The 26090-nt window shown below is 50.0% G+C and overlaps 1 protein-coding gene across 2 annotated transcripts in view; it reads right to left on the bottom strand.

Moving 5' to 3' along the window:
* The window catches only part of PTBP2 (polypyrimidine tract binding protein 2), a 264830-nt gene that overhangs the window by 142480 nt on the left and 96260 nt on the right, over positions 1 to 26090 (bottom strand). For both annotated transcript variants that reach the window (XM_069641530.1, XM_069641529.1), the window contains exons 6-7: positions 11947 to 12108; positions 11755 to 11865 (exon numbers count right to left, since the gene is read on the bottom strand). In XM_069641530.1, the coding sequence (XP_069497631.1) occupies positions 11755 to 11865; positions 11947 to 12108 (273 nt within the window). The remainder of the gene's footprint in view (positions 1 to 11754; positions 11866 to 11946; positions 12109 to 26090) is intronic.

Genomic DNA, 26090 nt, shown 5'->3' with positions numbered 1-26090 from the left:
CTGGGGCAACTCACAAAAAGGATTAAGGGAAGCAGCAAAAGAAAGATGATAAAGAGAATTCTAATGCCTCCAATCCAAAAAAGGGTAAGCCACAAGGGAAACCGAATCAGGCTAGTGAAACCTCTGGTGCCAAACCAGAGGGAGGTCAGCAGAAGCCCCCATTTGTCAAAACATTTGGAAAATGTTATGCTTGTGGGTCAACTGACCATGTAAAGGGGATCCCAGATGCAAGGGTAAACCTTCAGGGATCCACACTGCCTCCTTAGCCTTTTCCCCAGAGTAAGAAGTACAAATGGCTAGCGGAAACTTTCAACTATTGGCTGAACACCCCATTGGAGTCTCTGTCAGTGTTTTAGTGTCCATGGGTCTGTGGGAACAGCAGAATTTAGAGGTCCATAATTTAATTCCAGATAACACAAAAGAATATTACAAGGAATGTGTACTTGTAAATGGTCAGGAGGCCCCTGCCATTAGAGACACTGGGAGCAGCCTTACAGTGGTGGTTGAAACCTTTTTGACACCGGAGGATGTTGCTAAGGCACCCAAAGGCCTCACTAAGCTTGCTGGAGGCCCTGTCCAACTGCTTCCAAGACTACCAGCTCTCATCCAGTGCAACAACATGACTGTCAGAATACCTGTAAGTGTACAAAGTGAGGTGCCTGGGTGAGTCCTTTTGGGGGAACGACAAAGACTCTTGGAGTTGTATCAAGCACCCCCAGGCCTACCAGTAAAAGGAAATAGGAACAGACAAAGATGGCCAGAGAGCAAAACCTAGAAGATTCTCGAGGTTTTTACAGGAAAACCTATAACACAGTCCACAGGAAATGCCAACTTCTATTTACAAGACAAAGGAGACAAAGGGGAAACTCAAGGCCTCAGGAAACAAGAAGGATAGCACTCCTGTGCATCCAACAAGGACATCCCCGAGAGGATTGTCCAAAGTCACACCTGTGACTACTCCACCAGCTGAGGCCGAGTTTGAGAGACAACCAGGAGAAGATTCAGAGCTGGAAGAAGACCTTCTCCCTGTTGGAGATCTGGATCCTAAAGACCATCCTGAGCTGCACTCCTTACTGGCAGAAGGTGGCCCCTGTAGGGTAGGCTTCAGCAACGGTCAAAGAGAGTGTCCTACTCTTGAAGGACTTCGCCAACAGGCAGCTTCCCAGCTGGAAGGGCAAGAGTCAGGGAAGCACAGGTTGTACTGGGAAGATGGCCTCTTCTACAGTGAACCTACTGAGTCTATCCCAGGGGACTGCAGGAGACGTGTATTGCCTCATGAGATAAGACACCAGTTCCTACAGTTAGCCCATGAGATTCCTTTGGCTGGTCACTTAAGCTTTAAGAAGACCAAGGAAAGGTTTTCTCGTTATTTCTACTGGCCTAAATTGGGGTCTGATGCAGATTAAGTCTGTAGCTGCTGTCACACTGTAACGCTCACCTGATTCCCGTAGAGGCGCCGGTCTTGACTGGGCGTATACCGTATCTGCAAAGGTGATGTGTAACACACGGCTGGCTCTTTGGGCTGGACCTCTGTGCACTGTATGTCTGACTTGAAGGGTAAGATGTCTGCAGATAGAAAATATGGGATTAAGGAACTGGCTTATTGAATGTCTCTCTCTTCTTCCCTTTCTCTTCTCCTGTAGAACCCCAAAGGTTAACGCTCTCACCTTAGGTAAGTGAACGCCGTGCTCTCCATCTGCCTCGGGGCAGGGTGCTGTAACCAGTTTCTTCACTGGATAAGGGGAGCAGGCCTCTTGACTTCAGAGGACTGCTGTCCGTCGTTTACTGCACGAACGGTAAGTTTCGAGTAATTCTAATGTCTTTAAAGTCTTTAGTAATGATGTTTCTTGTTTTGCAGGGTTCCGGCGATGGCGGATGACGGGCTGAAGTGAGTTGAAGATGGAGCCCGTGTGATGAATAGAAGCACCTGGAAGCACGTAAGTAAGCGCTTGTTGTCTGCTTCACGATGCGCTCTAACTGTCTTTTTATTTTGCAGGTACAAGTTCGGAGCGGTTGCAGGGTGCCGGAATACCCACTGGGTTAGATGTGGAAAGGAGTAATGGCACGTGAGTATTAAAGGTCCCCAATGTCTTTAAACGCACCTTGTTTTGTCTTTCAGATGCGGGATGCAGCGCCGAAGGCCTCCGGAACGTGCGAAGAGTTGGTAAGATTTTGTCTTTCAGATGCTGGAATGCAGCGCGAGGCGTTGGTGACAGCCGATGGACCAGGTAAGTGAAGAGCTGTCACTGAAGACCGTAATGCTAACCTGTTCTTTCTTGTCTTTATAGGTGTTGCTGAAGACTGGATTCAGGATGGTAAGCCTTTTTCCTTAGGCCCAGGATCAGATGCAGAAGACACGATGAGCGTTCTGCTGCAGAGGATGCAGAATAACGCAAAGCAAGATTCATCCATCGGGTGTGGTTTAAATAGCCTCCTGTAGTGCTTAGGTGTCTCCTTCCACAGCCACGCCTAGGTAAGAAAAGAGTTCCTGCTTTCCAGAAGAGTTCCAGTGTTCTGAATCTAGGGAGTGGCTCCTGCCCCACCCAACAGGAAAAGTAGTTCCAAACAGAAGAGGATCAGAGGCTCAACTGGCAGGCAAGTAAGCAGCATGGTCTGCTGCAGGTAAGTCCACCCAAGCATTATGAGCCCGGCGCTTCCAGCGCTGGGACTGGGCATATTTATGAGCCTGGTGCCACTGGCGCCAGGACTGGGTCCAAAAGGTCCCAATTGGGACTGGTTGGCACTCGGAACCTGGGTTATGGATCTGCTTCCAAGGGAGTTGGGAAAACCCTGACCTTTTGGAAGCAGAGATCATGACACACACTTAACAGATATCTGGCAAGAGTGGAGCCAAGAATGTGGCACCTTTGGTGCCTCTCCCAGTGGTGGGAGTTCCTTTTGAGAGGGTAGGAATCGACAATTGTTGGTCCCTTAGATCCACCAACCTCTTCAGGCAATCGGTTTATATTGGTTGTAGTAGACCATGCTACTAGGTATCCTGAAGCTATACCTATGAGGACTGTTACTGCTCAAGCAGTAGCTAAGGCCCTACTTGGTATCTCTGACAGGGGATCCAATTGTATGTCCCACTGCATGCACACCATATGGAAAAACTGTGGAGTAACTTACAAATTCGCAACTGCCTTCCATCCCAAGACGAATGGATTGATTGGTAGAGAGGTTTAACCGCACTATGAAGAGCATGATAGGTGCTTTAGAAAAACCCCTTAGAAGAAAGTTGGACCTTCTACTGCCATGCCTTCTCTCTGCTTATAGAGCAGTCCCTCAGAAGGGAGTTGGATTTAGTCCCTTTGAGCTCCTCTACGGTCATCCAGTTAAGAGGTCCATTTGCCCTAATTAAGGAGGGGTTGGAGTTTGCTACTTCTCCCAAGTCAGTGAGAGTCACTGACTATGTGTATGGTCCCCGAAGTTGAATGACACACGATGACAGAAGTTTCTGATAACTTGAAAGCTGGTCAGGCTCTGGTGAAGCAATGGCATGACCAGGTACCTACAAGGCAGAGGGACTTGCTGGATTGGACCCTTCAAGGTTGTGGGAAAACCGGGAGAGGTCAATTATCTGGTGGACTTGGGCAATCCCAAGTAGGCCCCCAGGGTCTTTCACATCAACCGTCTAAAAGCTTATGTCTCTAGACCAGAGCTGGGAGCTGTGCTTATAGCCTCTGCTCAGGAGGAGGAGGAGGAGAGCGAACCTCTGCCTGACCTCATCAGGGGACAACCTTTAGATGGGAAGATGGGAGTTAATCCCTCTTCTAATCTGACACTGGAACAACAGGAGGAGTGAACATTTCTGTAAAATCAGTTTGCCTCCCTGGTTTTTACCATCACCAGGCTTGATCCCTTGGGGCCAGCATGATATTCTCACTGGTGACCGTTTAACTAAAAGCAGAGGTTACAGGATGTCAGACCATGCAAGAACCCACATAAAGGAAAAGGTCAACAAGATGCTTGATCTCGGGGTAATAGAGCCATCTACAAGTCCATGGTCTCGTCCAGTTGTACTAGTACCAAAGGCAGGATCCAAGGAGTTGAGTCTGTGTGGACTATAGTGCTCTTAATGGAGTCACAAAGACTGATGCCCATCCTTTACCTAGGACGGATGAGCTGGTGGACAAACTTGGATCAACTAAGTACCTAAGTACAGTTTGACCTAACCTCAGGCTATTGGCAAATGACTGACAGACCATGCCAAGGCGGAAACTGTATTTTCGACCCCAGCAGGCCTCTACCAGTTTAAGGTAATGCCTTTTGGATTAAAAAAAATGCACCTGCTACATTCCAAAGGACGGTTAATCAAGTTCTGGTTAATCACGTTCGCGGTACGATGGCGAGGGTGCTGACGGCCGTGACGGTAGTCGCCGCAGAGTAGATGAACCGTCGTCCCACGGCATCCAACTTCTTTCCCTTGCTGTCCGGAGGGGTGGAGGCTTCCGAGGAAGACGCGCGACACCACAGAGTCCGGCGACAGTTGGGGCTGCAAGCACTTGGGCGCAGAGTCGTGCACCCTGTACTTCTTCTCACAGCGATCCCTCTTCGCTGGGGCCGTAGAAGGGTTCTTCATGAGGGCCAAGCCTTCGTCCCAAATGTCATCCAGGAGTGGGACAGAGAGGATGGTCTTTCTCTTCGCCTCGCGGCGCCGGTATAAGAAGCCCTCCTTCTCCTCTGAAGCAAGCTGGAAGAGCTCCGAAGCCCTGGAGATAATCGTCCGGCGCGGAAGACCTGGGAGGGTGGCGACAGGAGGTCCCCCCCATTGCATAGTCGTCATCCGTGCCCGTATTCGCCGTGTCCGTCTCATCTCAGGAGGGGAAAGGGGGAGGAGGGAGTTCTGAGGCGGTGGAGGGTGTACCTTCTTGGCCAGTGGCTCTCCCGTTGCCAGGGGTGGGTGTTGACCGCCGGTGGAATGGGCATCCTTGTTGGAATCTCAAAGACCAGAGGATGTAATGCCAAGAGAATGTCCACTGAGAGGTCTCGGTTAGCTGAGGCGGAGGTGGCGACTGAGGTGGAGGTTGAATCGGGACCTGGGGCATAGGTTGGACCAGTCGCCTTCATCAACCGTATCCTCCTCGTCTGCGCCCTCGTCGTAGGGCCTGCTCCTGACGTTCTCCTCCTCCTCCACCTCCTGGATGGTTCAGAGGCAGATGAGCTCTTCCTCTGAGGAGATATCCGTACCCTGGAGTGCTTCCGTGTCCCCCCTCTTTGCGACCAGAGGGGACGGTTTCGGTGCGATGACCGGCATCATCTTCTATGCAGTCTTCTCTATGGGTTGGAAAGAGGATTCCCTCCGGCCAGGAAGGACACTCTTGCCTTCGTGGGTTAGCCCTGCGGGTCTGCCACGGTGGCTTCGCGAGGGAAGCCACCACCCCCTCAAGGGAAGGATGGGCCTTCGTCGGATGTACCTGGGCCTTCATGGTCAGGACCGATCCCTTGTCCTGCGTGTCTTGGCCATCCCAGAGTTAGGGAGAATTCTCAAAAATGTGCTAATTCCTCTCTACCTTAGGGACACCCAGCTCTTTTGCTGAACTTTGAACTTTTAATTCTGTTTTTTCTTTTTGGTTATGGAGTCTAACAAACTCCATAGGCATCATCTTTTACAATTGTGTCACAAAGCACCTTCAGTGCAGTGACACAGGGAAGTCTTTCAGGTTTTACAAGGTTTAAATACCTTCTCTGGGATAAACTACTGTTTCCCAGAGCAGTAGAGTGAAATGGACTTTACTTCGCATTGTACTTGCTAGACCCAGCACACCCTATCTTACAATAGAGTGCTGGAGGGGTTACTTAATATCCCCTGAAGGCTCATGTAACATCTTATATGTTACACTTTCCTCTAAGAACAGCTGGTGGCAGTGGTTTTGCAATGAACTACCATGATTTACCCCGAACGCGAATTGTTCGCAGCTCCAGTACTGTTAAATCGCGGGAGCCATGTTTTTCAAAATGGCACAGAGCCTCCGTTGTTAAAATGGTCCACGGTCTTCTTTTTTCGCCATTTCTTTGTGGAAAGGTCCTTTGAGTTTTCTCTCTTTGTTTATTCGCCTTTGGTGGGCTTCAGGAGTGAAACTCGCCTCTAGCTCCAGAGTGTCTGGGGTAGGCAGGAAGTGAGGGAGGTGCCCGAAACTCTGTGTGCTTAGTCTCCTAGGAGATCCAAATGCACTCTGTGCTGATTGGCTGGCTGACTGATCGGCAAGGACGGCCACCCTGCTGGGTGAGTGGCAGCTAGGCTTGAATGAATGGGAGAGAACTGAATAAAAGGCGAGTCTCTGGGTTTGGAAGGCAGAGTCGACCACTGGACAAAGGAAACAAAGAAGAGCTTGAAGGGGACGCCTGCTGCAACTCCTGGACCCTTGGTTTGCCCGGTGAAGCCCTGCTGCAGGTCCGAATCGCCAAGTTCGCATCGACAGAGAAGCCCTGGAAGGACGACTTCTCCCTTCGAGTTGGTGGGACCAATCAACTCCCAAGTAAGCCACCTGGACACCGATCTCGGAGCTGGTTGAATTTCCTCAGACTTGCTGCAGGAAACCATAGAGCCTGGGAGGACAACAGATTGTGTGTGTTGCTTGTAAGATGACGCTTTTAAAGGTTTTGGAAGATCCTGCGGACTCCCACGAAGCAGGACTGACCAAGCCTGATCCACCCCTCAATGGAGTGCGGGACCTCAGATGTGAGGAAAGTCCACCTTGACAGCCAGGAACCGCGCTTATTGTTATCTGCTGAACCGCAAGGAGCTGAAATGCGAAACAGCCACTGAAAGTAAAGCTTGCCAGTTGCCAGCTTTGACGGTGCCATTACAGTGCAGAGTCCTCCGACGTCCTCCCTCTTGTCCCCATGACTGACGCCCAGGAACAGTGAAATCTGCAGAGCTGTACAGGAACAGAAGTCTTCAGCTGCATCTTTTTCTTCTTTACTAAGGTACTGTAAAACTAGCCTAAGAGAACTTGCCTCTTACTGTGGCAGTGCTTGTAACTTCTGCAACTCACAAGTCTAATACGCTTGTGGCCCTACATTTGATTCTTCTTTTTACCAAAGACTCCCAAGAACTTGTGCAAAGACTTTTCCATTTACTTACCAGAAGTGCATCATCCTATACAAGACTTTTGCCCATGGACTTTGGCTTCGTCTATTGAATTGTATGACTCTTTTTGGAGGATCCAAAAGTATTTGCCTGCTTAAGAATATTTGCGGCCTGTTCTAAAAATCTTTGCCCTTTACCAACTGGTAAAAGTATTCAAAATGCCAACAGTAAGATATTAATGTCCCAAGCACCCTAGTTATTGAAGTCACCTGTGGGTGTAGGTTGTGTCTGTGGGCCATCCCAAATGGGTCTTTACTGGTTTAGACACTAAGAGTGTACAGTATTGAAGTGTATTTGTGTGTTACTACTATATTGCTCCCTTCTGAAGCAGGCTTATTCTAAATGACTGATTAATAATTGTTTATGCAAGACACCTTGAGTGTAAGTTTATTTGAATACCTGTAAATCTCTGTGCAACTCCACAACAGCTCACATTGACCCCTCTTAAGATGAGCCTGGCTGCTCAACACACTACCAGAACTGCGTAGTACAAGCTTATACCAAAGGTTGGGTTTCCTATACCTGTAGTCACAGTTGTGTGAGTGGTCCCAGAGGGTACTGCATACAAACTTTGCCTAACTTATCGCCTCTTGTGTGGCTATTTTGAAATGTTCGGCTGCTTTTGTCAAAATGGCGTTAAACGCCATCTGGTCATCTATAGGAGATGCCTGACGCAGAGGTTGGGAGGCAGGATCTATGCATATGGTGTCAGGATCCGGGTATGGGTAGGTGACAACCATGTGTGTCTACCAGTGGCTCATCTCCTCAATCTGGGGCCTGGTCAGTGGCATCCTCAAAGGCATCATCCTCCAAAGTGGGCAAGAGGGTCTCCGGAATGTGGTCACTGTGGAGTAAAAGTCTTCTTCACTAGGCCTTTTGGGCGTGGTTAATTTTTTCTGATAAGTCCACAAACTTTGCAAGCCTAAATTTTTCCCTGGTCCATAAAGAGGAACCAGAGAGGTCTAGAGGGGGAAAGGGTTCCTCCTGGGTATCGACCTGCCTAGAACGTAGAGATTTATCCAAGAGTGTTTTAGATAAGGGCTGGGGGGGCTCTCAGAATAGTCCTCTGCCTTTCTCTGCAAGTGGACGTGTATTTGGGCTTATTGGGCGCCGAAATGAACTTTGCAAGACTCTTGCGGATGTTCGGCATCTTTGCCGTAGATTTCGATGTTGCCGGAACCTTATACGTCGGCGTGCTCTTAGGAGGCGTCTCGACGGCCTTGTGACTTTTGGTGCTGGCCCTTGTCAGTGGAGTGCCCGGACGCATGCCGCTTATGCGGTTACGGGGAGGGCTGCCAACCACACGGATCGGAGGGCACCGTTGAGGAGCTCGGCGTGCCCATTGGCGCCTTGGACAGTCGACAAATCTGTCAAGGCGGTAGAGGGGGTTGTGTGATTGCTTCTATGAGTAGCGGGTGCGTCCCTGTTGCCGGGATGTACCTGCCCCATATCAGCCGTTGCTTAACTCCTCGTCACTCTCGGCACCTGTGGCAGCCGGGGAGCTACCTTCGGCCTGCATCATGGCGTAGGCCGCCCACCGTTTAACTCAACGCTCCTTGATCGTCTTAGGACGCAAGAGCTGACAAGACAGACAGGGCGCCTTGTGGTGATCACGAGGTTGATACTTATTGCACCTCTGGTGTGTGTCCTTCCAAGGGTGCTTTCCTTTACAGGAAGGGCAAAATTTAAATGGTGTCCTGTCTATAGCTCAGGTGTATTAAAATGACAGCAAAACCAAAGGGGCAAAGAGAGTGGTGAAGGAAAGACATTCTTGAAAAAGAAATACATACCTCCAGACCCCCAATCTCCCTAATGTATAGGCCGGCCAGAATGTCAGGCCAAGCAGTCGACATCATCGACCGGAGCACCAGCTGTCGAAGTCTGTTCTTCTGCGGTCTTCGGCAGTGGTTGAGAAGTAATCGAAGAGGGGACGAATTTATAAATGACCAGAGGTTGTGGAAAGAATGACATTTTGCAATTTTAAGAGTGCCGCATAAGGCGACCAGCTAACTGGGTGGAAAAAAACAGAGGGACCTCAACGCGCAACGGATTTTGGGTACACTACACATCACGTTAGGGATAGTGTTAAAGGCACGCCCATACCGACGTCCCCTTTCGATCCTTGAAAGACCAGATGCAATAATCTGCCAGATGTCGGACTATATGCACAGCATGTGATTCTAAGCAGATTCACAAGCATCAGAAATTCCTACACCTCGAGGTGACTTCAATTGCTAGGACATTGGATATTAATATATCAATTTCCACACTTAAATGTTAATACTGATGCTGTGGCAAAAAGGAAAAGGTTAGGGAAGGAAATAATGGTTAACAGGTTTCTCAAACAGGCAAGCACTTTTGAACCCCCCCAAAGCAATGTAGATTAACCCTTTGCCAGCTGTACAATACAAATACGGTATGTATGACTTTTTGGTGGGACAGTTAAAACAAAAAGTCAGAGGGTTAGAGGAGTTTTTCAGGGAGCCAGGACAGCCAATGTCACTTGAGCAAAGTCTAGGGGAGCTGAGGGACTTCAAGGTATGTAAAAGTCTTGCACAATGTTAAGAGTTTTGTTGAAAAAGAAATCACTGTTGGGCCACAAGTTGGGAGGATTGTGGAGGGCAAAGCTGCAAGCAATTCTGCAAAGCGCAAACAATGCAAGTCCCCAGTGAGAGCAACCCACCCCACCCAACCACCCACCCACCCACACACACACACACACACACGAGAGGTAAGTACCCCTTGGTTCAAAGTACCTTAGGTCTGAAGAAATGGTTCCAGCTGGCTTTTGTTCCTGTTGTAGTTCCAACAGATGCATTTTGGGGACAAGGGGGGGACACGTCTGGGGACTCATTCACTATTATTCGAAGGTTGGCAGCAGCAATGGATGCAATTCAGATCAGCGGCTTCTTGCAAATAGCAACACCGCAGTTCTTGTACACCTTGTGGACTTTCCTTGCTTTGGGGGTCCAACACACTGTTGAGATGGCTCAGGCTTGGTCAGCCCTGCTTCGAGCAAGTCCGGAGGATCTTCCTGAAGCTCGGGCTTAAAAAAGATGCACTTGATTCTGGTGATCCTGTCCCGTGGCACTCGGGTCCTGCAGCAGCAATGGAAGTACAGCCAGCAGAGAGAGGGATTTCAGTCGAGTTAGTCTTGGGTTCGATTGGTCCCACCAACCCAAGGGGAGAAGTCGTCCTTTCCAGGCTTCTCTAATCTGTCAAAATAGGAGCTTCAGCACTGCAGCAGGGCTTCACCCGGAAAACCAACAGTCCAGGAGTTGTAACAAGCATCTCTTCCAGTTTCTGTCTTCGGTTCCTTCGTCCAGTGGTCGACTGTGCCTTCCCCGCGAAAGACCTCACCTTTTATGCAAGTCGTTCCCATTCATTTGCAGTCTGGCTGTCACTCACACAGCAGGGGGCTGTCCTCAAAGCCAGCCAGCCAATCACCTTTGGGTGCATTCCTGTAACCAAGGAGACTAAGCACAGGGAGTTTCGGGCACCTCCCTTGCTTCCTGCCCTGCCAGACACGCTGGATCCAGAGAAGGGCTTCAATGGTGAATCCCAACAATGACAAAACAAATAAAGGGACCAAACCTGGATACTAAGTAACCCCTCCAGCACTCTATTGTAAGATAGTCTGTGCTGGGTCTACAAAAATGTAAGTAAAGTCAATTTCACTTCACTACTCTTGTAAACACTAGTTTATCCAAGAGAAGGTATTTAAACCTTAGCAGAGATCCAAGGGATCTCTTTGTGACACTGCACTGAGGTTGCTGTGTTACAATTTAAAAAGATGATGCCTATGGAGTTTGTCAGACTCCAAAACCAAAAGAAACGGTGTTCAAAACAAAAAAAAATGCATTAGAGAGTCAGAAAAAGGTCTCACACTCCAGGATAAAAATTAAAAGTCCAGCTAGCGAGCCGGGGTCTCTAATGAAGAAGGGAATTAGCACATTTTTGAGAATTCTCCCTAACATTAACCGACAACGGTTTCCACCTGTCGGCAGAAGAAAAGAGCACATTGGCTTATTTGAAACAAAAATAGAATTTTTTCCATCAAAAATACAAAAACCATACAAATATCTTGGAGAGCCAATGGGGGGGGGGGGCTCCCAACACTGAAGCATGCAGTAAAAACCTGAAGATGGCTACCAGAGGAGGGGCTTAGGGAGAAGACTGTCATTGGATGGGGGCAGTATGACCCAGAGACAGCGATTGGTTTAGAGGTGAAGTACAGATTTTAGTGAAACTTTATTTTACTAAGGATTCCGAGCCCAACGCTGGGGAATATTCATGAGCCTGGGAATCCAGGCTAGACCCCATGCTGGAGAAAGAGAAATCTTTCCTAACACCGCCGAAAACTGACTTCTACATCTTAGGCACCACTTAAACTATATCGCCAACAATGTGCGCAGAGGGAAGCCTTGAAGAAAAAGAAAAAATTCAATGGAAAGATGCAACATTGAAGCAAAAAATAAAGCAACTGCCAGCCTTGTGGCAATGCTCACATTCAAACCCATTCCAAATTTAGAGTGACCAAAGGAGATCACAACCAGTGCAACACATACATGCATCAGAGAAGGTCAAATGTGCACAGATGTACTAAAAGGAGAAAGTGATACGAGAAAAAGGATATAATCTCCAAAATAGTGTTCACTTACTAATTTTGCTTGCTGTGCATTTACTGGATCGCCATACTGCAGCAAAGCTTGGAACTGGTTGTTCTTAGTAAATGTGATAATCTTTAAGACTGCACCAAACTTAGAAAATATCTGTGGAAAATATAACAATTTATGTACACCTGTATTCATAAAGAAAAAGGCAAAGCTAGAAGAACACAAATTTAAAAATACCTGGTGAAGGACATCTAGTGTCACAGGATAGTACATGTTGTCAATAATTATTCTTAAAACCGGACTCTGGCCTGAAGAAACTGAATTATCCCCTGCGGTACCGGTTAAAGAAGAGTTCGATGTATGCACAGATGTTACTACTTGAAGGACAGCTTGAGCACGCTATAATAAAATGAAAAGAATGTATACAAAAAGAAATTAAAATGTTGGACAAAGAATCTTTACATAAGTATTTTTCAAGCTCATCATGGACAGTAATTAATTTCATAAACAATGAACATCTCTACTTTTGTACAGTATCTGACCACTTACCACAAAGGAAACTTATTTGGAAAAAAAATGTGACTTCGCCAAACATGAAACTAATGCCAAATAGCAAACATGTATTCCAAAAAACAGAGGAAAAGTTGTAATTCACTGTAGTTATTGCGTTGATCCTAGTCATATAACTGAAAAATGTGCCATGGGCGCATGTGCAGGTGTTTAGAGTGCCTGCCTCCCACTTACATGCTACTCGGCTTACAATCACCAGTTATTAGCAGGACCGTGGGAGGGCCTTACGTAAGAAAGTATTACAGTAGTCACTACGTGGAGTAGTAAGCTTACTCCTAAAATCTTGTCCCCATTTCTTCCATACCCTTGGGAGACTACCAAAGAATTTTTTTTTTTTTTTAAGTAAAAAATACGATGACATAGAAAGGACTCCAGAATGACAATGACAGCTCTCTGCTCAACTAAGAGGATCATCCAAGAGAATCCTCCATCTCTTAGCAAAACCTGGCATCTGGGAGTTAGAGTGCAAGTACACACATTTACACAAATGCAAGAGGTTGCCCGGGCAGCAGCCTTGCAAACATCTTATAGATGGAGATTCCCCCGGAATTCCAGAAAAACATGTTTGGCTCAGACCGGGTTGCCGGGAAGGCCTTTGGTAGTCTCCGAAGGGTACGGAAGAAATGGGGACAAGATTTTAAGAGTAAGCTTCCTACTCCACATAGTGACTACTGTAACACTTTCTTACGTAAGGCCCTCCCACCGTCCCCGCTAATAAATGGCGATTGTGAGCCGAGTAGCATGTAAGTGGGAGGCAGGCACTCTAAACATCTGCACATGCACCCATGGCACATTTTTCAGTTATATGACTAGGATCAACGCAATAACTACAGTGAATTAGTTTTATGGGATCTAAGGGTTGTAGAAACCATCCACTGAGTGATGGTGGCCCGAGTACCTGGGTCAGCACCCCTAAAGGAGTCTGTTAGAAGTTCTAAAAGTACAGGGGCACTCCAAACAAAGGTGAGCATCCTTTTCACATCTAAGCTATTCAACCTTCGAGTCCGCAGGGTCCGGGGAAAAACAGTGATATTTCCCTGATTGAGGTGAAACTGGTCCGACGGTTTGGTACGCAACACAACCTTTTGTATTTGTATTTATTGTGTTTATTTAGCGCTTTGATCCAAAGCACTTTACATTTTAACAAGTTCCATGGAAATATATAACAGTAGAAGCAATTTAAAAGACATGAATCAAACCAATAAAACAGTACGTAGAGCAATTAACCTGTAAAGGAAGGCGAGTAGGGGAAGGTGTGAGGGAGGAGAGAGAGAAGTGAGAGGGGAGATAAGGGTATCAGGGCGGCAGATGTAGAAGGAGAGATTTCAAGGAAGTACAAAGGAGGAAAAGGTGGTGATGGTGCAGAGGGAGGGAGGAAGGAAGGGAGGGAGGGAGTTCCAGTGCAGGGGGGCTAGGAGCTGAAAGTAGCGGAAATGGGAAGAAGCACATGGGGAAGGGGGGACGTGAGAAGGGCAAGATCAGCAGATCGAAGGGAGCGGGAAGGGATGTAGAAAGGAAAGAAGAGAGATAAGGGGGGGGCAGGTCATGTAGATTTAAAGATGAGACGGAGGGAATTAAATTTAAATTGGGAGTGAAATGGAAGCCAACCAAGGTAAGAAAGCGAGGAGGAAATGGAGTTGTGAGGAGCAAGGAGACGAGTACGGATGGCCGAGCGATAGACGGATTTGAGGGGGGCAAGATGAGTTGCAGGGAGTCCAACGAGGATAGAGGAGCAATAGAAGAAGCGAGAAAAGATGAGGGAGGAGATTAAAAGTTTAGTGGCATGGAAGGTGAGAGATGAGCGGATTTTACGAATGTTGAAGAGGTGGTAGAGACAGGCGCGAGAGGTAAGAGAAATGTGGCCGGAAAAGGAGAGGGAGGAGTCAAAGTGAATGCCTAGGTTGCGAGCGTGGGAAGAGATCGGGAGATTATAGGGGGCAAGTGGATAAAAGGTGGAGGAGAGGGAGGGGGAAGAGTGTTGGAGGGAAAGAATAAGATTTCAGTCTTATCAGTGTTGAGAGAAAGGAAGCAGGATGACATCCAATTTTTAATGGCAGTAAGACAGGAAGAGAGTTTAAGGTGAAGGTCATCAGCGAAGGAAATGAAGAGCTGGGTGTCATCAGCATAGAAATGGTGGGAGATACCGAAGGAAGAGATGAGGGCGCAAGAAGAGCGGTGTAATGAGAGAATAGGAAAGGGCCAAGAACCGAACCTTGGGGTACGCCGTAATCCAAGGGGAGAGTGGATGAGGTACGACCGCCCCAGGAGACAGCAAAAGAGCGGGAGGAGAGAAAGTTGAGAACAGGGCCTTTGAAACCAAAGGAAGAAAGAATGTTGAGAATTAAGGGGTGATCGACAAGTGTCGAAGGCAGTAGAGAGGTTGAGGAGGATGAGGACAGAGGATTGCTTACAGTATCGAGCAGAGAAGAGAGAGTTGAGAGCATAAGTGAGAGCAGTTTCAGGGGAGTGTTTAGGTCAGAAGCCAGACTGAGAGGCTTCCTTTTATCTGATAAACTGAATGGAGGAGGGTTCCTTATAGCCAAGAGCCTGAATATTGAGTAGAAGTCCATCTGAAGTAAGCATAGTCACCCAAGAGACCAACCTTAACTTTGCTGAGGCCACAGACTCAAAGGATTTATGCATGAGGACGACTAAAACCATATGTGGTCTAGGCAGACGCACCAGATTATGTAGCCTGGTGAGATCACTGTTAGGTAAGAATGGATGCAGTCCAACTGGTGTGGGACTACACAATGGGCCTCATTACACGGAAGGCGGTAAGGGTTTACCGATACCGGTTAAGGGCACCGATACCGGTAAACCCTTACCGCCTTATTATGAGGTCCCTTTGCGGGTCCTCCCTTAACGCCTGGTTTTTACAGGCGTTAAGTACAGGACCCACAAAGGGACCTTGGTGCTAATTACGGTACCGCAATTTGCGGTACCGTAATTAGCACCTTCACCATTAACATGGAGCCCTATGGGGCTGACTGGCAATGGTGAAGGGGCAATGGTGGATGGCGGAATTAGCGCCCCCACACACCTTGGAATATGGCGCTAATTCCGCCATCCACCAAGGCGGACCCGGTAAGGTACCGGCGGCAGCCATGGCGCTAATAGCGCCATGGCTTACCGCCTTCCGTGTAATGAGGCCCAATCTCTTGCTATTGGGTAAGCCACCTTTTCAAATAGGCCTGTACTGCACAAGTTGGTAGTGTGACTGAGCAGCCAGGCTTACCTTATGAGGGGTATTGCGAGCTGTAGTGCTGTACAATGAAATCAGTAATACAGGTATCCAAGTAAACTCTTACACACAAAGTTATATAATATGTATTTATATATAGAACAAGGATAAGGAACAAGTTACTTACCTGTAACTGTTGTTCTCCAGCATGGGTCTGGCATGGATTCACATGCTCATGAATATTCCACGTCGTCAGGCTGGGAATCCTCGGTAAAGAAAAAAACAGTATCAGTTTCGTTTCTGATCTGTCTTTCGTAGTAGTAACCAATCACTGGTCTCTGCGTCATACTGACCACAGCCAATGACTGCCCTCTACCTAAGCACCGCCTCTGGCAGCCATCTTCAGATTTGGAAACACGTGAAGTGGCAGTATGACCAAGTGAAGAGCCGCAGAGGGGTAGGCGGGAGGGTTCGCATGTGAATCCATGCCAGACCCATGCTGGAGAACAACAGTTACAGGTAAGTAACTTGTTCCTTCTCCAGCATGGGGTCTGGCATGGATTCACATGCTCATGAATAAAGAATACATAGCAGTACACATGCACAACCACGGGAGGTGGCAAAGGCTCAACATTAAGCATTACATCAAACTCAACATTAAGCATCTTACCTCCTCACCAGGCTCACCTCAGGTGAACAGGTTGCGCAGCACTGCTTGGCCGACCCTGGACTCCTCCATGGAATCCCGATCGACGCAGTAGAATTTCGTGAAGGTGTGCGTCGACCTCCACGTAGCAGCCCTACATATGTCCAGCAGGGGCACACCAGAAAGGAACGCCGTGGTAGCTGTGATCGCTCTGGTGGAATGGGCTCTCGGACGGCCAGGCAGCGGTCGGTTTGCCAACCGATGACAGTACATGATACAGCCGGAGAGCCATCTGGAAATGGAAGCCTTCGAGAGAGCCTTCCCCTGATTGACAGGTCCAAAGTTCACAAAGAGTTGTGACGTCTTCCGAAAACACTTTGTGCGGTCCACGTAGAACTTCAGCGCTCTAGCCACATCCAGCGAGTGCAAAGTCCTCTCAGCCGGCGACGAAGGCGACGGGAAGAACACAGGCAACACCAAGGGTTCGTTGAGATGGAAGTCCGACGGTACCTTGGGCATGAAGGAGGGGTGCGTCCTGAGCACTACCCTCGTGTCGTGGAGTTCCCATGAGCTTGGTCAGCACCACGTTGAGTTCCCACGCCGGGGCCAGAGCCTTCACCGGCGGGAACAATCTGAACAGTCCCTTCATGAACTCTTTCACCAGACGATGAGACCACAAGGACCTCCGCCCCGTGGTTCTGGTGTATCGGGAGATCGCAGCAAGATGAATCTTGATGGACGCGTGTGACAGTCCAGCTTTGGCCAGCGTCAGCAGGTACGGCAGTACCTGGGGAGCCGTAATCCGTAGAGGGTTAATCTTCTGTGCGTGGCACCAGCCAGAGAACCTCTTCCATTTGTGTCCGTAGCATTTAAGAGTCGAGGACGCCCTGGCCTTTGCAAGAACCTCTCTGCAGTCGGCCGGTATGTTGTATCCTCCAAACTCTAGCGCTGCAGGAGCCAGGCCTGCAAGTTCACCGATTTCGGGTCGTGGTGGAGGATGGCGCCTCCTTCCCTGGAGAGTAGATCCGCGTCCACCGGCAGCTTGATTGGCGGGGACGCTGACAAGTCCAGAAGGTCCAGGAACCAGATCTGCCTCGGCCACGCAGGTGCGACGAGGATCATCCTGCACCGTGACCTCTTGAGCTGGTTGACGAGCCGGATTAGCAGTGGCAAAGGAGGGAACGCGTAGAGGAACAGGCCCTCCCAGGGGAACGAGAAAGCATCGCCCATGCTCCTCGCCTGGGGAAACCTGCTGGCGAACCTCCGGCACTTGGAGTTCGTCGCCGTCGCGAACAGGTCGATCTGGGGTGTGCCCCACCGTCGGAAGAGGCGATCCACTAGATCCTGCCGTAGTTCCCACTCGTGGCACGAGCGCAGCTCCCTGCTGAGTGAGTCGGTGATGGTGTTTTTTATCCCTGCCAGATGAAACGGCACCAGAAACATCCTTTGGGCGACGGCCCAATGCCGCAGGTCCTGCGCCTCCTTGGACAGTGCTGGGGACCTGGTTCCGCCCTGTTTCCTGATGTAAAACATGGTGGTGGTGGTGTCGGTGAAGATCCTCACCACCTTGCCCTTGAGGGACGGAAGGAAGGACCTGAGGGCCCAGAACACTGCACGGAGCTCCAGGACGTTGATATGGAGGGATTTCTCTGTCGGGAGCCAAAGGCCTCTCGCGTGCAGATTTTTGGTGTGCGCTCCCCACCCTTCCAGGGAGGCATCCGTGGTCACTGTCTCCTGGTGGTCTGGGGTCTGGAAGCCCATGCCTGCCATCAGATGCGTGCGGGTGCCCCACCACCGGACCGCTCGGCGTAAACTCTCGTCGAGTGTGATCCTCTCCTCGAAGCCGCCCGTCGTTTGGCTCCAGCGCGCGTCCTGGAACTCCTGCAATGGGCGCATCCGGAGCCTGCACATGGGAATGAGGTAGATGCAAGAAGACATCATTCCGAGGAGGGACTTGATGGACCTCACCTTGGCCGCGTCGGAAACCAACATCCGCTGTACCTTGCCCAGGATGGACCTGGTCCTTTCCTCCGACGGGGAGGCCAGAAGGGACAATGTGTCGAGCTTCGCTCCCAGAAACAGTGCGTTTTGCGCGGGTACCAGGTGGGACTTGGCGTAGTTCACGGAGAATCCCAGGTCCGTGAGAAGTTGGACGGTCCTTGCCGTGTGCTCCACGGCGAGCTCCCTCGTCTTGGCTCGGATAAGCCAGTCGTCCAGGTAGGGGTAGACGTGGATCCCCTCGCGGCGCAGCTGCGCCGCCACCGGTGCAAGGCACTTGGTGAATACCCTGGGTGCCGACCGTAGACCGAAGGGGAGGGCTTTGAACTGGTAGTGACGCCCTTGGACCACAAACCTGAGGAATTTTCGGTGCCCCTTTAGGATGGGAATATGGAAGTAGGCATCCTCCAAATCCAACGACGACAGGAAGTCTCCTTCCTCCAGCTGACCCAGGACGTGCTGGAGGGTGACCATCCGGAACTTCTGCGCCTTGATGAACTTGTTCAGACGTCGCAGGTCTAGGATGGGGCGCCATCCTCCCGTCTTCTTCTTCACGAGGAAGTATCTTGAGTAAACTCCGGAGCCCCGAAGCCTCTTTGGGACGAGTTCGATGGCGCCCTTCCTGAGCATCGCCCTTACCTCCAGGAGAAGCTGAGGGACGTGAAGCTCTTTCCTGGCCACGGGGGGGACGTGCGGGCACCTTCTTTGAAACTCGAGCGCGTGGCCCCGGGCTAAGGCGTCCAGCACCCAACGGTCGGGGGAGATGGACTCCCACACGCTGACGAAGTACGCCAGCCGGCCTCCCACCGGGGTGCTTCGGTGGGGGCCCGACCCCACGGCCGGTTCAATCCTGTTTCGACGAGGCTTTGCCGCCTTGACCTCCTTGGCGACGACGGCGGGGTCCGCCAGACTTGCCTCGTCCTCTGAAGGCCTCCTGAGACAACGAGCGGGCCGCTTGACGGTAGGTGGAGAAACCGCCGCCGGAACCTTTGGAGGCGCCCTTGCCTCCGCTGCTCCGAAAGGGCGTCCGTCGTTGCTGCAGAACTCCAAGGGCCCGGGCCGTCTCAGTGTCCGCTTTAATGGCCTGAAGGGAATCGTCCACTGTTTTCCCAAACAGGTTGTTCCCATCGAACGGCATGTCCAGGACTCTGGTCTGTACGTCTTGACGGAAGTCCGTAGCCTTGAGCCATCCACGCCGCCTAAGGCACACGCCGTTGCCCAACTGGCGAAACCCAGTGTCGGCGATGTCCGTCGCAATAGTGATGGCGTGGTCCGACGCCACCTCACCTTCCTGTAGGATCTCCAGGGCATCCGCCCTCTTGTCGTCCGGTAGGAAGTCCAGCAGGGGAGCCAGTTTGTACCATAGCTCCCTGTCGTAGCGGGCCACGATAGCCAAGGCGTTGGCCGCTTTAATCGTCGTCGCTGCAGACGAGATGACCCTGCGTCCCATAGCGTCCAATTTCTTTCCCTCGCCGTCCAGTGGGGAAGTCGATGTGGAGGCCGCACACCCCCCGCTTTCTTCCTGGCCGCCGCGGAGACGACGGAGTCCGGGGTAGGCTACGCCCGGAGGCACAGGGGGGCAGCGTCCGGGACCCGGTACTTCTTCTCGTACCGGTCTCTTCTAGCTGGCGTCGTGGAAGGGTAACCGCAGAGTATTACATCTCATCTTTCGGGATCCAAAAGGGGACGTCGGCATAGGCGTGTAACACTATCCCTATCGTGGCGTGTAGTGTACCCAAAATCCATCATGCGCAGAGGACCCTCCGATTGTATTTTTTCCTGCTATGAGGGAGCCCATGCTATTGTGAGTGAGTACATAAATAGAGACAGTAGTAAGAATGTTCCTTCCACCCTGAGCGGGGAGGCAGGGAGGGTGCATGTGAATCTAAGCAGATACAATCATCAGGAATGCTATTACGTTGAGTAATGCATGTCTTCTGATGCTTGTTAATCTGCTTAGAATCACATGCTGTGCATAGACTAGCGAGCAGTACCCGGAGTTCGAGGTGGGTTATGAGAAGGAACAGTAGAGAACAGATGTCTTAATACTGCTCGTCACACCTGAGAGTCAGATCTAGAATGAGTGTCTAGGCAATAGTGTTTTGTAAAGGTGTGTACAGAACTCCAGGTTGCCGCTTTGCAAATGGACTTGAGGGGAACATTTGCAATGAATGCTATAGAAGCCCCAGTGCCCAGAGTAGAGTGCGCTCTAGGCTTGAAGGGCAGTTCTCTCAGTGTGATGCATTTGACAATCCACCTTGAGATATCTGATTTAGAGACAGGATCCACTTCTCTGTCAGCTGCCAATGAAACGAAAAATTGGTTGTTTTCCTCAGTGGTTTTGTTCTTTCCAGGTAGAACATGACTGCCCTGCGCACATCTAGTGTGTGTAGGCTTCTTTCGGCCATGCTAGCGGGATTCTGGAAGAAAGCGGGTAGTTCGATCAATTGGTTCACATGGAACTTCGAGATGAATTTAGGCGCAAATCTGGGATGAGTGCGCAGAACCACCTTATCGCTGTGGACTGTAACAAAGGGGTCTATAACAGAAAGGGCCTGTTCGCTAACCCTTCTAATAGAAGTGATAACCACTAGGAAGGCTGTCTTGTACGTAAGGTCTTTTACACTTGCTTTATGCATTGGCTCAAAGGTAGATCCCATGAGTCTGGTTAAAACCACATTTCGATCCCATCCAGGAGCTGGCTGAGAAATGGGGGGATGGATTCTCTTAAACCCTTCCCTAAAGGCCTTAATAACCGGTATTTTCCACCATGACACTTTCTGTTGTGACGTGGCGTAGGCCGAGAGAGCAGCAAGATGAACCTTTAGGGAATTGAAGACCAACCCTGTGTCTAACAAATGGGTTAAGTACAGCACAATGTGTGTGGGTGAGCAATCGATGGGATTGACGACCTTGGTATTACACCAGATGACAAAGCGTTTCCATTTACCGGAATAACAATAGCACATGTTAGGTTTCCTAGCTTCCCAGAGTATGTCCATGCATCTCTAAGGGAGCTGTAGGTGTCCAAACTCTATGCCCTCAGGAGCCAGGCTGCTAAGTTCAGCATGTGTGGGCATGGGTGTCGGGTCCCCCCCCTGTCCTGAGACATGTTGTATGGGCAGGGTAGTTTTACTGGTGGGGAGAGGGACATTTCCATTAGATGAGCGAACCACGGTTTGCAGTCCCACATGGGGGCTAACAGAATCACGGTGACTGGTTCCTGGTGCATCTTGTGCACTATCTTGTTGAGGGATGGGGGAGGTGGGTGGGGGGTGGTTTGAAGCGTGGTAAAATTTACCTGACCATGTTATCCAGAGTCCGTTCCATTGGAGCGGTTCTGGGGGAATCTTGGAGGTTTAGTCTTGGCATTGGGCGTTCTCCTGAGTTGCAAACAGGACGATCTCTGGGAAGCCTGATTCTACAAAGACATTGGAGATGATGTCTTTGTGCAGATGCCATTCGTATTCTACTGGCAGTGGGAAATCTCTGCTGAGCATGTCTGTCACAAGATCGAGTTCCCCCGGAATGTGTTGGGACAACAGAAACATCTTGTGTTTGAGAGCCCACATCTAACTGTTTTGGGACAGCTTGGATAGCCCTGGAGAGTGTGTGCCCCCGTGTTTGTTTAGGTAATACATGGCTGTGGTGGTGTCAGAACCAGAACTGTTTTCCCTTTTAGTTGAGTCTGAAAGGCTTTTAGTGCCTTGAACACTGGTAATAGCTATAGCAGATTTATATGGTTGGATGCTACTCGTGGGGACCATACTCCATGCACTGTCTGCTGAAGCAGGTGAGCCCCACCCCCCCCACACTGTGTGAGAGATGCGTCTGTATTGAGAGTGGCTTCCATTGCAGGGGTGGTGAAGAGATTTTCCCTTGACCAACACTACAGAGAGAGAATGAGGGCTGGTGAGACAACTACCAGATCTTCCCATTGTACACTGGCCGTTGAGCCACTCTTGCATGGGACTCATGCGCGTGTGGGGAACCAAATACATGCATGAAGCCATCATATTTAACAGCCGTATGACCTTGCGTACCATCACCTCTCGACTGGCCACATAGAGGGATCTGAAAAAGCATGTCCTGAACCCTCTCGTTTGAGGGGAAGATGAGGCCGTCCTTCATCCGGATTAGAGCCCCCAGAAATTGTTTTACTTGACTGGGGACTAGCCTGGACGTCTTCTCTTTGATAGAGAATCCCAGACTGAACTCAAGGTCTACGGTCTTCTGGGTGTTCAAAAAGCATTTGTCGTAGGAGTCCCCCCCTTAAGAGCCAGTCGTCGAGGTAAGGGTAAACTGTGACGGATAGTATGCGCAGGTGTGCTGCCACTACTGCCAGGACCTTTGTAAACAGGCTTGGCGCTGAGGCAATGCCGAAGGGGAGCACCTTGAATTGGCAGGGTCTGTCCTGTATCATGAACCTTAGATATATTTCCTGTGCGCTGGCAACATTGAAATATGAAAGTATTCATCTTTCATGTCCAGTGTTGCCATGTGGTCCCCCTGTTTCAACAGTGGGATCACTTCCTGTAGGGTTACCATACAAAACTTTTGAGGTTTTATAAATTTGTTCGCAGGGCGCATGGTGAGGTTCTTTTTGGGTACAAGGAAATACACTGAATAACTACTCGTTTACCTGAAGAATAGGGACGGCTTCTAGGGCGCCCTTTCCCAGAAGCTCTTCCACCTCTTGAATCAGGATCTGCAGATGGGCTGGCATGAGGCATCGTGAACGTGGCAGTCGGGCGAATTCCACGATGTTAAGCACCCCCCGACCGGGGTGACATGGAGGGGACCTGGATCTGGTGGTCATTTCTGACCAGAGGCTGCGGCTCCTCTGGGGTTGGGGCCTCTGCCTTTGCCGCATCGTTGACCCCTAGGTGGGTAGTTGGCAGAGCTTCCGGATGCTTGTCCAGACTTCCAGTTGCCCGTATTGTAGTTATTTTGACCTGAACGGGATTGGCCTCAAAAGGACCAACGAGAACCGCCTCCCCCTGGGGGGGGAGGTTTCTGTGTTATTTGTTCTAAGTATTTTGTGCTCTTTCTTGGCCGTCTCCAGAGCATCGTCGACCGCTTTGCCAAAGAGATTGGTCTCTTCTATGGGTTTGTTAATAAGAGCAGCCTGTGTTTCAGGCTTGAACCCCGAGTTGCGGAGCCAAGCGTGCCACTTGAGTAGTGTGCTCTGGGCCAGGGACCTGCCTGCCGTCTCCGCAGTGTCCAGAGTGTTTTTAATTCTATTTTGATTTACTTGCCTGCCCTCGGCCACAATGGTGAGTAGTCTGGACCTAGCGGGTTCAGGAACCTCCTAGAGACCTTTGTGTAAAAGGTTCAATTGTGCGTCTGCATAACTGGCAAGCAACGTAGTGTTATTTGCTATGCGTGTGGTGAATGCAGCTGCCGAGTTAACACGTTTACCTAAGGCGTACAAACTTTTAGATTCCTTATCCGGAGGTGCCATCCCCGTAGCAAGGCGTACCCCTGCCTGTTTCCGGGTAGTAGTGACTACCAAGGAGTCGGGTGTGGGGGGGCCTTTAATATATTGAGGATCAGTCGAAGATGGCCGAAATAGTTTTTCCACTCTTGGATTAACTGCCCGGGTCTGTGCTGGTGAGACCAGGGAGGGAACCAGCCTTCTTGTTAACAGAGTTCATGAGAGGAATGGCTTGGCTTGAGGGGGGTTTCTCTTTGAGAATGTCCTCCACAAAATCTTGTTCGGGTACCACCTCCTGGGTGGTGATCTTAAAGTGCTCTGCTGCCTTCCTTAAGATGGCATTGAAAGCGATTTGATCGTCCACAGGCGCGGCCGGACGGGCCGAGTAGAAGGAGGGAAATCCATGCATAGGACATCAGTGCCCTGATCTTGGAAAGGGAGCGCCATTGGCTCCGTCTCCACTTGCTGGGTCTCCTCCCAGTTGCCCATGGCATCCCTCTGGTCATTAGGGTAGTCATGTAGGAAGGAAAGGTTTTCCTCATCCTAGATGTCTTGGTAAGTGTCCATCTGGACCACATCTTCATGGACAGAAGCCGATGGGGCTTGAGAGACAAGATTTTCAGGGAAACGTGAAGCCGACACCAAAAGAGGGTCTTCACAAGCTCTCTTAGGGGAAGGATGCCCTGAACGTGAGACAATCCTTTCTAGGCTGTCCATGCACCCTTCAAACTTTTCCCTGGTCCAGTTAGACGAACCAGAAGGGGAAAAGTGGAAAAAACGTCACCTTCCTCTAGTTGGCATCAAAATCTGTCCAAGTGTGTTGGTCAGAGGCTCATGGCTGTCTTCGTAGGTTTCGTGAGTACTGGAGTGCCATGGCGGGTCTTTACACCCGACCGTGGTATGCTCCATGCGTTTTGATGTTTTCTTAGGCGTCAGCCGAACCGCCAAAGTAATCATCGCGAGACTTTCCTCAATCTCTGACGAATTGGGGTGAGTCAACGCATCAGCTGTAGATTTACCGCCTACCGCGGCGCCAGAGGGCCTAGCGGTAGATTTTTCGCCTGCGGAAAGGAGGCCTAGGAGTAGGTTTCGGACCTACCGGGGCCTTAGGGGGTGCCGGAGCGTCGGATGATCGCACTTCAGCTTCCAAACCCGATTTAGTGTTAGCGCCCTTAACTTTGGAGTACCCAGTTGCAAGACGCTGCTGCGGATGCGGGGAAGGCTACTGGGCTACTGATCTACCAGATCAGAGGATTCTGTTGAAATTATTGGCAGTCTTGTTGGCGCTTTCACCGTTTTCGGCGGAACCGTCGAAATCGGTGATGGGGTTTTGTGCTTAGTGTGTGGTTTCTGTACGCCCTTGTCGCCAGGTGTTGTCCCCAAAGCGAAACTTATGTCAGGCCTAGAGGGGTCGGGGACGGCCGTGGCGGACCTAGAAGAGTCTGCCTCAAGATCGATGACATCCGACACGGATGTCATCACCAGTGCCCCTGTCACTTTCAGGGGGGGGGGATAGGGGGGAGGGGGGGTTCAGCCTGCGACATACCGTACGCAGGCTACCGCTTTATACGGCGCTCCTAAAGGGTCTTAGGCAGAAGGAGCCTACAGGCCGCACACCGCTTCTCGTTGTGATCTAGGGGTAGACAAGAATTACACGTACTATGCTCGTCTTTCCACAGGGACATGACCCTACACCTGGGGCAGAACCTAAATGGTGTCCTTTCCATAGCGAAAGGTATAGACAAAGATGACCAAAGCTAGAAGGCAAAGAGAGGGGAAAAGAGGAGCGACATAACGAAAGACATGGCCACCCTGACCCCACTCTCCCCGGCCAGAGGGCCCGGCCACATGGATGGCTCAGCCGCCGGATCTTAGGCGCCGAAATCCACCGCCGTATAAACTTACCGCAGTCTTCGCCGATGTCGCTTGAATCGCTGTGGAAGTGCCTTATGGAGAAATAACCGACAAAGTCGGTATAAAGATAAACAGTGTCTCTTATGAAGAGCTCTGCTATAGGGTGCCCAGTTATCTGGGTGGAAAAAAACAATCTGAGGGACCTCGGCGTGTGAGGGATTTTGGGTACACTACACGTCACGATTGGGATAGTGTTACATACACGCCTTTGCCGACGTCCCCTTTCGGTCCGAAAGGCAAGGTGCAATACTCTGTGGTTACCACTGGATGTCGGGCCATATGCACAGCATGTGATTCTAAGCAGATCAACACACATTAGAAACAAAGTTACAAAAAGGTAAGTAAAGTCAATTTCACTTTACTGCTCCTGGAAACAGTAGTTTAACCAAGAGAAGGTATTTAAACCTTTCGGAAATCTGAAAGACTTCCCTGTGCCACTGCACTGAAGGTGCTCTGTGTTATAATGTAAAAAGATGATGCCTAGGGTGTTTGACAGACTCCAAAACCAAAAGAAACGGTGTTCAAATCAAAGAGTATTTCTGACTCTTACACTGCTAAGAACTGCATAGAATTTGACATTTACAAATGCATTCAACCAATAGTTATTTGCACCTTATATTTAAATAATAACT

Source organism: Ambystoma mexicanum, chromosome 1q (genome assembly GCF_040938575.1).
Source record: "Ambystoma mexicanum isolate Mex_15411 chromosome 1q, UKY_AmexF1_1, whole genome shotgun sequence".
Taxonomy (NCBI): Eukaryota; Metazoa; Chordata; class Amphibia; order Caudata; family Ambystomatidae; genus Ambystoma; species Ambystoma mexicanum.
The sequence above is the reverse complement of the archived record's forward strand: the minus strand, read 5'-3'. Positions and strand labels throughout refer to the sequence as shown.